The 12,068-nt window shown below is 44.7% G+C and overlaps 1 protein-coding gene across 3 annotated transcripts; it reads right to left on the reverse strand.

Annotated features, from left to right (window-relative positions):
• Window positions 1–658: 658 nt before the first annotated feature.
• On the reverse strand, window positions 659–11,388 carry atxn1l (ataxin 1-like). 3 transcript variants are annotated; one of them, XR_015034402.1, is made up of 4 exons: window positions 11,252–11,388; window positions 8,517–9,751; window positions 1,318–7,336; window positions 659–1,274 (listed from the first exon to the last, which is right to left on the reverse strand). XR_015034402.1 is itself a non-coding variant. In XM_085761579.1 (3 exons), exons 2-3 carry the CDS (start codon window positions 9,630–9,632, stop codon window positions 5,843–5,845), a joined length of 2,610 nt encoding a protein of 869 aa, XP_085617705.1. In that variant the 5' UTR covers window positions 9,633–9,751; window positions 11,252–11,388; the 3' UTR covers window positions 659–5,842. The 3 variants fall into 3 exon arrangements, 2 of the variants coding, with proteins under 2 accessions (XP_085617705.1, XP_085617717.1); XM_085761579.1 differs by having other exon boundaries at window positions 659–7,336; XM_085761591.1 differs by having other exon boundaries at window positions 659–7,336; window positions 11,173–11,282.
• Window positions 11,389–12,068: the final 680 nt, after the last annotated feature.

The following is a 12,068-nucleotide window of genomic DNA, read 5'->3' on the forward strand; positions in this document are numbered from 1 at the left end:
TTTATCTGCTGCATACTTGTTACTGTAAAAATCAAGATTTTATTTTTGACAGATCTTTTTTTTTTTTTAAGTCTGAGCATGTGGTATGTTGTGCTGCATGTTACTTCTCTCACAATATTGGTGCTTGTGCAGTTTGGATGCACAATTTCAATTAGATTTTTGATAAATTGTGCAACCCTACCAGTATGACCAGTGGTTAAACTACCCAACAGTATATAAAGTAATTAAATTAGCTGCCCTTTAATCAGCTAAATGGTTATTTGGTTAATGGTTATACATCAGTGATAATGAACCAGTCATATAATAGTCATATAGTATAACATGTTTAACAGTACATGTTTATAATGCCTCTGAAGACTTCACACTGAACTGTTGCAGTAACGATCTCAAAACTTCTTCCACCACTTAGAAAAAAAACTAAAATAACACATCAATGCGACTAAAGAAACAGCACACAAGTTGAATAATAGTTTATATTTATATATATTTATATATATATTATATTGTGTTTACTTAACAAACATGATAAATGCAATGTCTCCAAGTTAGCTGTAACAATAAAAATACAATATCTTTGTGTCCTTAAAGTACATAGAATTAAAACAGCAAAACAAAAAAACAAAAACCGCCCTAAGTAGTTCACAGAGAGGTACAAATATACAGTACAAATCTATTTTATTCAAAAAGGGTACAAATAAAAATGCAACAAAATAGAGATATTAATGCTTTGTTAAAGTCAGGTAGGTGTGGGGTATTCTAAGGGAGCACTTTGGGTCGACAACTCTAAGGCTTCTGATAAAGATCAATACATATTGGTACGGCCATACGATATTAAAACTCACTATACAAAGTTCATACAACCTGGATTATACTTGAGGATTGAATGTTACATTTACATCATTGCATATATTTTGCAGATTTAGGCATTTAAAAAAAAAAGATGCTGTTTTTTCTTTTTGTTTTTAGATAGTTACACGTCACATAAAAAGCAGTGTCACCTTGTGCCAAAAAAAGTACAATGTCAAATCTGAAAATACAGACTTCTTTAAAACTTTTTAACCGTTCTGATTCTCCTGATTTAATTCACCATCAGCCAAAAATACAAAATAAAAAAAGCCAAAACCGTCCTAACTTCACCTTTGCAGTTGAATACTGGATCAAACAACAGGAAGCAGATCACAGAGGGAGATCAAATCCCCCCCTGCTAATGTCCCTAAACAAAAGAAACCATTACATTACCACCAACTGAAAGCTATCTGATTTATGCAATCAGTCTGTCTGTCTGTGTCTTTATTTAAAAAAACAAAAAAAAACCACCTCCTGCTGTCCAGAGACTGTAGGACGACACACAAGACACCAAACACAATCCATTAATTCTGGGGATATAAAAAAAAAAACAACTACCGAGCTTGTGCAACAACAATAAAAACAACAGATGTGTGCGAGGTCTTTTTGTGTGTGTATATGTCTAGATGTGTGTATGGAATTAAAAGGCGTGGCCTCTTGTTGCTGACACTCTTGGCAAAAAGTGCAAAGAAGAGCTACCACTTCCTTTACATCCACACATTGGAAAAACTAGAATTAAATGTTTTTAAAAAGTATGTAGAGTGTATTAAAAAAAACATAGCAGAAAACAGAATAGAAAATAGGGGGGAAAAAATCCACACATAAATAAAATGTGGCAGATTTCATGGTTGAAGCAACTGGAGCCCAAAGAGAGATTCACCGTCGCCTCTTTGAGACAGTAAAACATGAATTTCTGCTCATAAGCCTGACAAGAGTGTAAGGATGATTAAGATATTTGTGATGGTTTCAATTCTTGTAAAGCCTGAAAAGGGGAACACCAAGTCTACCAGAAGCATTATTCCGTTATTTCAATTTCACACATTGTACACAGCAGAATTTAAGGCATTATCGACAAGCATCATCAAAACTATCTATACAAAAAAAAATACATCTATCTACAGAAACACACAACCTGTGATTTCTCCTTGACTTTGTGTGCTTTACATTTTTGAAACTCTTCAATTAACCAACAGTTCTCGTTTTAAAACACTGTGAAGGAGGGCGTTTAGTGCAATTACTTACAGCAACAGACTATCAGAGTTGTGAATAATATTCACTGGACATCTTGGTAGAAGTCGAGTTTTCCTGCTCAACGACGGCACACGCTGCTCAAAGCAGAGGGCAGAAGCACGAAAAAAAAAGACTCATGGCTGCACAGGATGGTCTTGCTGTGAGAATCAACAGGAGGTAAAGTCACAGGAGGCACTGCTTGCACCATATAAATCCCACCAAGTGCGTCTTGACCTAAAATACAATATTGAAGTGGCTTGGCAACCGTGCCAAAAATAATGCTGAACAAACACATGAAAACCTGCGCGACACTCGTCTCGAGTGATTTGGCTCCGACTGTGTGGCATCGTAAGAAGACAATAAAACTCCACTGATGTGTCAGTGTGCTACACTCAGGGAGATGGGGACAAGTGCGCAGAAAATAGAAAGTAACAAAGCAAAAAATATTGGTTTATATTCCTATAAAAAAAAAAAAAAACATTGTTTAAAGCAAAAAAATCCTATAACCACACATTAGAGTGAAATGACTGCATCGGCCAACCTGCCCTACAGCTGCAGAGAGCTGTACTTAAGACAATGAAGGGTACAATACTGAGTTTACTTTGTAGAAAATGCCAAGACTACATGAAATGTTTTCAGGTATAATGTATATTGCTTACAGTATGAACTAAAGTACTCTGTTGGGTGAGCTTCTGATGCTAAGATGTGTTTGTACTGTAGTAAAACTAAATTTCTGAATGACACAGCATTTCAAAAGACCTGGTTCACATTTTTTCAAGTCTTTGTCAAACAAATTTCTCACTTGTCCACACATACAAGATGGAGTTATCGTTATAAACGCTCCTCCTTTTCACATGGGCTGTAAAAAAAGGTCATTTCCTCGTGGGATTTTTTAAGTTTAAGTGATGTAATAAAGGGCAAAACCCACAAGTGTAAAAGTGAGTGAGACAAACCACATGGGTGCATCTTCCAGAGGTCGTTACGTTAGTATGAAATTACCTCTCGGTGTCTCTGAGGACAGTGTTTTGCTTGCTGGGCGGCAGCAGAGGAACAGTAGCATAAGGAGTGGAGCTGTGTACCGTGACATCTCTAACTCTGGATGAGACCCACTTGGTTTGTTCAAGTACGACTCATGTTAACTCACACTGCAATAACATGAGGAAGGAATCTTTACATGGCCAGTAACTCTTAATGGACATGTGAGAATCGTTTCGACTGATTTGGAAAAATGTGGAGCCACCTTTTGAAGCTGCTTGTAATAACAGCACCAGAGGGGAAAAAGTCCACTCGGCCCGTCAGGTCAGGTTCTGCTCGACTGATACTTCTCTCACGACCCCTGTGCCTGCTGACTGAGGGTCAGGTCCTACACTCTGACCCGTGAGGGGTTAATGAGACCTGGGGTTGAAGGACAAACTAGTCGAACAGGTTTGCAAGTACGGCACCAAACAAACAAGCCGGACAGCGAAATGACAACCACGAAGAAAACTGGGAGAGGAAATAAAAACGGAAAATGCGACAAATCTTCCAATTTGTTCAAATGTCTTGTTTAGTCCGAAGATATTTGATGGAAAGAAAAGATAACTGGTACTGTGCGATTTGCATTAATGGGAATGTCTGTGTGAGGAATGCCGTCTGATTATAAATCTCTGAATGATTTTATGTGTGGTCTAATTGCACTTATTTTCAGTTTCACCATTTTGGATTTTTCTTGTGACAAGGATAAAAAAATCTGTCAGGAGGAGGAAAACTGCAGCATTCATCTTGGCTAATTTGTAAACAGAGTTAAAAATGCAAGTCAGTTTTTTTTTCTCTCTCTCTCTCTTTACCACAAAACACCAACAACAATACTTCAAACATATTCCCTTCATTAGAAAAACACCTACTGCACTGTGATTCTTATTAACAAGGTCAGTGTGAAATCAGTGAGTGACATTTTCTATGTGCAACACAATCGTCAGATCCACTTGATAAAGTATATCCTAGTACAAAATGAAGGACCATATATGTTAAAACAAAAAAGACAGAAGAAAAGATAACTTGATAATGATCACAACTTAACTAGAGTCGAGCCTCTCTTGGAGATGCGGTTGAATAATCCATACAAAATTAAAGATCATCAGTGAGATGGAGAATCAAAGAGGGTTTTCTGGAGAAATCTATCAGAGGCTTCGTTTTCTTTGCAGATCTACTGAACCAATGGAAATGAATAGTGCATCACCTTGGAAAAGTCTGGGTTAAAAGAGGGTCAAGATCTCACACCTCAGTTGTATAGAGATATAAAAACAACCGTGAAAGATTAGAGAGCATTAAAGCCGCGAGCTGTAAAAAGAACTATTGCTTCAATTTGGTAACTGAGCAAAGAATTAACTCAAGTTGAGGACAAAGAGAAACGCCTCATCACTGACTCACTCGCATGCAGGCTTTTCTCTCCGAGGCAAACTACCGGGCCCTTCCACTCTTGCAGGGGGGGGGCAAGGGGGGGTAAAGTGGCCTGCAGCCAGTGATGTAATGGGGTAAAGTCTCTCTGGTGCATTCTCACATGTGGCTTTGGCGATAACCAGCCGACCAGCCTCCCTTAGTTACGTCGTATAAAATTGCATCAAAAAGTCACCAGTCCGGTTGGGAAAAGCTTTGAGGTATAGTGAGGAGGAGGAGGAGGAGGAGGAGGAGGAGGAGGAGGAGGAGGAGGAGGAGGAAGAGGAGGGAGTCACTCTAAAGGTTAAAACACTAAATGATGGATATTCTCACTGATGATACTGGAATGCAGAATATTTCTAGTTATCACAGAGAACAAATTCCAATCTGCGGCATTTATGCAAACACACACACACACACACTTGTAAAGACCTGAACCAGTGGGCAGGGTGGTGTGTGATGATGAGAGCAACACTTTTTTTTGGAGTGGAAACTGATTGCTGAACAGACCGATTGATTGATTTATCACTATTTTGATTGTAAGACGAGCAGGACACGCCACACTCTGCCTGAGAGAGAATCCCGTTCCTCACCGACCGACCGACCGACCGGCCTCCTGAAAGAGGAAAAGAGGAGAGAAAGTGTCTCTGCTGACAGCAGAGGTTTTAGACTCCTGCCGGAGAAGCGTAATGTAACATACACTGACAGTTAGCATCAACAGTGCCAACATCATGGCAAGAGCAGCTGATGTCAGCAACTCCACTCGTTTTTTTTTTTGGGAGAAGGGGGGAGAGGGGGGGTAAATGCTTTTGAAGGAAACAGGATCCTTGGAATGGAGGAGATAAAAGATCTCAGAAATAGATCAGAACCTGCGGAGTCGGTAGCTTCACCGTGCTACAAACACATTCTTCGTAGTCCGTGGTCTTCCAGAGAGAGAGAGACAGTTTGGTCAGAGAGGAGTGTTCTGAATGCGATGGTAACCTCCAAGCGTGGATATGAGGAAGTGGCAACAAAGGAGGGAGGAAGAGAAATGCAGTGTGTAAGGACTATGGTAGGCATTTCATCAGCTACATACTTTCTACTCAGCTTCTCATGTCCCTGTCAGACCTCAGCTGGCCGAGGAAGCACTGGTTCGAATCCTTTGGCTGAATGACAACTGAACCAAAACCAGAACCAGAACTCTTCACCAGATGGAGAAAGATCTTGTATTTCTGTATATTATAGGTGTGCAAAATCTCAAACATTCTGAGGCTACATTCGCACTCTTTTTTTTTTTTTTTCCTCTTTCTCTCCTTGTCAGACTCATTCTTACTCGTGGCAGTCTCTTCTATAGTTGCTACCAAATGTGATGCTACTTCCCTGCATTAGAGCGCCCCTCGATGGACAGTTTGACCTCCTGGGGGATGAACGAGGGCCTTGTGTGGCCGGAGGTGCTTATCTGAGGGCGCGGCCCTTCGTCTCCCTTCATACTGTATCTTTGGAGGCCCGGTGAGGACCAGCGCCTCTGAGAAGCACCTAGCACTGCATGCATCGCTCCCATCCCCGCCCCCGCGAAAGCAGAGCCCTCTGTGTGCAAGTGGTAACTGCTCTGGCTCCTCGGATGCTCTGCTGAGGTCCTGCTGGGTCTGATGGGCGACTCCACGTGCCCAACGACCCCCAAATGTGTGGCTTCCTCCTTATCGACCGCGTCTTTCTCCCCGTCCCGCTGTCTTTCTCTGTGGATGCGGTCTATTCTGAAATGAGACTGAGACCGTGACTGCTGAGGAGCCGGAGGCCCCATGAGCTGATGACCAGGTCCTGATGTGGCTTTGGTTTTGCTCATAGTCCTGGACAGGTTCTGCTGCTGTTGTTGTTGCTGCTGCTGCTGCGAGTGATGGTGCTGCGGCTGTTTCTGCTGCTGCGGCTGAAGCTGCTGCTGCAGCGTGATGGACACGCACACGTCTCCTACTTGCAGGTGATGGCAGGACAGGCCGTAGAGCTGGGCCGTGCGCTCCGGGCTGCAGGAGGACCAGCCCTGTCCGAACACGAAGAAGGGATGCTCCGGGGGAACGTCGATGGTGACTTTGCTCTGCTGCTCGCCCACGGTGAAGTGAAGCGACACGAGGCCCGGTCTCTGCTGGCTGGCGCGGATGTCCACCACCATGCTGGAGTCGATCTTCAGCCCCCCGCTCACCTCGGCGCTCCGTACGAAGTCCTGAGTCTGCAGGTCCTCCACGCGCTTCAGCTCCCCGGTGGCCAGCTGGATGATCGCCCCCTTCATGAAGTGTGACGGGTTGCAGGAGGCCGGGGCGGGAGCGAGGCTTGAAGCTAAGGCCTGAGTCACCTCCGCTGTGGGCTGGACAGGAGGAGGATGCTGGAGAAGCTGCTGCTGCTGCTGCTGCTGCTGCTGCTGAGCCTCCACTCTTTCGGGGAGGCACACTCTGGCTGACGAATCAGAGGCTTTAAAGCTTGGGTTAATGGAAGTCAAGGTGGTGGAGGGGTGGCCGGCCGAGACGTCGTTCGCCTGTCCTGGGTAGTGTTGCTGCTGCAGCGGCGGCTGGAGCTGATGCTGCGGGTGATACTCCAGGGGAATAAGAACTGGTTGTCCGTTGGCGAGCACGACAGCGTGGCCCGGTTGTCCTGTTTGCTGCTGCTGCTGCTGGACGCCGGTCACTCTGGGGTCACCGTAATTCGCAGGTTGTAGCGCGTACCCAGGCCGGCTTGAAATGACCCCTGTGCTCTCTCCGTGGAGGTCTCTGGCTCTCTGGGCGCTCTGAGAGAGGTTCAGTGGAGCGAAGGAGACCTCTTTCCTCATCCCTGCACCTCCTTGGCTGGAAGAAGCCAAACGACCGACTACCTGCTGCACCTGGAAGTTGATTAAAGGAATGACGTGTAAGTGATTATCTTCCTCGCAATGACGTCGGCCAGCACAAACAAACAAGAGAAACTATTTTACTCATTAAAAGGTACCATCCCAGGCGGCTCATTTTTGGCAAAATTATAAAAAATCTGAGTATATCTGGTAAGTATTAGATAGTAATTGATTACATAAGTGATTTGACATATCAATGACGAAATTTGGTCATCTGTGTTAAGCAGCAGGGGCCAAAACCAATCAAATTAGTCTCAGACAACTTTGGTCAAACTGCCAAGTCATGCAACCGCCGTTTACGTTTACGTTTACGTCGTGGACTCACGGTGCCACAGAGACGAGAGCTGTGACACTGGGTCCGAGGCTCTGATCGCAGGTTTGGTTTCAGCAGCGGTGTGTACGGCAGAGAGCCTCCACTCTCCCACAAGTCATTTATCTAACATCAGAATTAGTGATAATGACGGTAAAAATGAAACATAAAGGTAAATATCCTGCATAGTTCTTCTGCTCTGTGCTACTCCGATCAGCAGCGGTCTATTTAACAGTTTTGGTGATTCCTGATGGACGGAGAGGGTGGGTGCTTATCAGTTGTGCAATTCAAAAAAAAAAGTCCAGCCGCCTGGGATGGTAACTTTAAGGAAACAACAGGAAAACAGGAAACCCCCCTGAAGCACTCTTTAGTGTGCATCTCCATGCAACCACAAATGAGTGGCAACTTTCTGGTTACGAGTCTTTGCCAAGTTACTTTCACAAAGCAGCCTCGCTGTGGGAAACAGGGTCACATCTCCCCCTTCCTGAGTGATAGCCAGAAAGGTTTTTACAGAACTGTGAAGCTGAACTTTGACCAGCTGAGATGTGATGTCATCACTTCAGCCGTTTCCAATCCGTCCATCTAGATTTAGTAAATTCAATATCTCAGTAAGGACTGGAGGGAGTTTCTTCTTATTTGGCACAAACATTAATTCAAACTGTGTGATGATGAGCCATTAACACACTACGACCTCCGAACAAGGATTTAACAGTAGTTTATGTCTAGTGTTGCATTTCCATCACTTTCATTTCTGTCTACATAAATGTTAAAGTTATGTTTCCAACTCATATATATGTATATCACCACTGTCCAAAGTAACAGGAAAACATAGGGTCACTTTAAAAGGTCACGAGTGTGTCTTACCTCCAGGTCACTGTCCGGGGTGCTGCGCTGACCAGGTGAGCTCCGGTCCTCCAGCCGTCGGTTCTGCAGGCCTCTGTCTAGGCTGTGCTCCTGTGTTGCAGAGCCGGGCGCCATATGCGGCAGGCGAGCGTTTCTGGCAGTGAAGACAGAATCTAGTACGGCCTCCCTGGCTGCCTGCTCTTTGTCCCCTCCGTTCATCTCTGGTTCATTCTCCTGCTGGGCGCCGTGGGGGTCTCTGGTGGCAGCGGCGGCCCGGGCGCCCTGCTGAGGGTGGTAGAAGACCGGCATCCCTCGGGAGCTGAGCTCTGCTGCGGGCAGGACTCCCACTGTGCCGAGGTGCTGCTGGGCAGCTTGCTCTGAAGGCAGCATCAGCGGGACGCCGCTGGACGCTGCAACTTTGGCAAAGGTATGAGCAGCTACCTGGGCCTGGGGAGGCGGCGAAACGACCCCCTCCTGGATGACGGATGGATAGGGAACGAGGTGGGATACAGAGTGGGGCTGGGGGATGGTGCCTGAGGGAGAAATTAACGATCCCGGGACGAAGCCAGGGGTCAGAGCATAAGGTACCGCTGCATAAGGGGAACTAACGAACTGGAGAGAGGAGTGAGGGATCTGGGCGTAGCCGAGGGGAGGGTAGGGGAGGCCTGGGTGCTGCAGGAGAGGAGAATGAACGGTGTAGGCCGGAGAGATGTGGCTCAACACTGGGTGCAGACTGGTAGGTGAGTAGGTGACGGATGGAAGAGCCACTTTGTAGAGCATACTGTACTGATCGATGGGCACTGCTGGTATGCCGTCAGAGTTATCCACTCCATAATGAAGTCCTGGCTGAGCTCGCATCCACTCTCCAGATGGCGTCCCTCCCTGAGTGTCACTATTGGCTGCAGAGTTCTGGATGGAAACCACTTCATCTTCTCCAATACCACCTCCACCTCCTCCAGCAGCAGCAGCAGCAGCAGCAGCACTGCCACTGCCCCCACTGCTGCCCCCGCTGCTGCTGCCCACACCTGCAGCCCCTCCTCCTCCACCGGTCGCTCCGGCTCCGCCACTGTTACTGATTGGAAGGTCCCTCTTCTTTGGAGGCAGGCACTCCTGGTTGCGCTCCTGAGCTGGTTTCATGGCAATCCTCTGAACAAGCGAGTAGCTTTACTGCACAGCACAGGAACTGAAACTTGCAAGCCACTCAGCCTGCACAGGAACCAGTTCTGAAATCACCTGGTTGACCTCTTCAAATTCACCTAAAAACAAACAAAAAAACAACGAGACACACTGCCTCATCACAACAGGGCTAACACCATTAAGATGCACATAAAATAGGATGAAAGCAATAAAATCATGCTATCTTTGGCAGCAAAAATACACTGTGCTACTTAATTATATGATCATTATTTTTTAAATAAAACAATGACACAGCAATTTGCCACATCTACTGTAAGAAAATCAAGCACATATTTGGCCTATCTGCTTGAATATGGGCTGAAACAGTAAACTGACTGGGGAAATTTTATCTAGAAATCAATTAATCTGCTAGTCATTGTGGTTCTTCTGCCAATTAGATGTATGATTTCCACCCTTAATTGTCATGTTCATCCAGATTTTCAGCCTGGCTGGTACAGTATGTCTGTAAAAACCACCGTGATCTCCACTGGATCTGAAACCTGTGCTGCCCACAAATACAGAAAGCTGCACAGTACTACATTTCACCATGACTGAAACTGCAGCCGTTTTCATTCTTTTTATGCAGTGTAAGTTACAGGAAGACAGGAAGAGTTAAAGAAACAAACAAAAAAAAAGTTCATCAAGTTGTGCATGCTAATTTACATAACACATGACTTCATGAGTTGAGTCATGAGGCAGTAACGTTAAACAATTCATGCATTCATTCATACACACATATAAATAGGACGATCTAACATGAGTACACAAATGTTACTGACAATTTACACTATCTTTGTTTTAGCTGTGACTATATAATTTGTCATCTAACCACCTGATCCACTACAGTCCTGCTGACCTGGGTTTTTTTTAATGCAGAGGTGCGTGGCTCTGCTGCAAAGATGCTTTAACAGAGGTGAACGGAAACATGCGAGGCTCCTAAACGTGTTCAGTTTGACTCAATTACCATAAATCTAACTTTGAACAGACCTTTCGTTTCCTTTACATCAGCCTACGAACACGACTCGAGTGGGTTCCTGGTTTCACTCAGCACATTTTTTCTCTCTCTTTTTTTTCTTTTTATCCACAGAGACGAGTAACTAATAAACCTGCTTCCTGAATCGTAGCCGTGGAAAAAAAAAAAAACTCTTGTTAGGGGGGGAAAAAAATACTGTTTTAGAAATTTAGTTTGTAGTTATTTTTTCCCAGTTGCCGCCACACTTCACTTCAGAGTCACTGTTTACCGATAGCTTAGTGTCTGACTTGGCTAAAGTTAGCTAGCCTACTTAAAGAGTTGTCATTTTCTCGTCCACGTTAAAAAGTGACAGCGTGACACTTCGTCCGCCAACACTACACGAAGACGACGCGTTCAAATGGTAGCTGCTATCTGTGAATCTGAGCCCGTTTTAACTTATCTCCATTATTATTCCTCCCTCCCTCCCTGGGCAGGTTAGTTAGCTCCCACGGCTAACAACTGGCTAACATCCACTCGACTCACTCACACATCTGCCCACAGCTGACATGGCACTGCGCGTGAAGCCTCCCCGCGAGCGCCCGTGATTTGTCTCGTGACGTGGACGTACCTCCAAATGTCATCGCGGACAGACTTCTCTCTGTAGTGAGAAAAAAGTTGTTGATATGCGGAGGGGGACAATTGGAGAAATCAAGGCTAAGCAGTCGAGCCCATTCCGAAGGCCAGCGGAGGCGCTCACCAATGACGTCACCGCGTTTATTCAATTTCCTGTTTTTTTTTTTCATGCCCAAAAGTCCAACACGTCTTCCTCAAGAAATCAGCCAGTTTCTGTTAAAACAGCAGTTTTTTTTCTCCTTTTCATCATATTAATACAGTGCAAATATAACAAGTCAGCGTGCATCCTTTATTAACATTAACTCACAAATGCAAAACTGAAATGAAAAACAAACATCTCAATTTAATGGAGAGCCCTGCTTCAGTGCTGTTTATTTAAATGGACCAATGGGGAGTTGCATCCAGAAGGGGGCGCTGCAGTCAAGTGCATTGTAAGCTGAGTATTTATTTACTCAGATGCACCACGCCTTCAATTATGCGATTTTGCAATGAAAATATTCAGTTTCTGAAAACTCTGAGGTCTTATAGTGAGTGTATTGTATTGTACATAACTAAGGTGGCCAGACCACAAACCGCTGCCCATGAGAGATAGTGTAAAATGTTGATAGATTCAACACAATTATACCACTAGTGCTTTCATCCTCCAAATGCAAGAATGCATAACAAAGTAGAAAGTTTCCTTGCAGAAATTTGGAGAGTGCCATTGAGGGCATTGACAGGATGTGATCTGTCAACAAGGGAATCAAACATACGACTTTACCATCAGGAGTCACACATTGTACAGACAGAGCTAAATCTTACAGACACTTGAG

Source organism: Trachurus japonicus, chromosome 3 (assembly GCF_045865225.1).
Source record: "Trachurus japonicus isolate A0001 chromosome 3, Traja_1.0".
In the NCBI taxonomy this organism is placed as follows: Eukaryota; Metazoa; Chordata; class Actinopteri; order Carangiformes; family Carangidae; genus Trachurus; species Trachurus japonicus.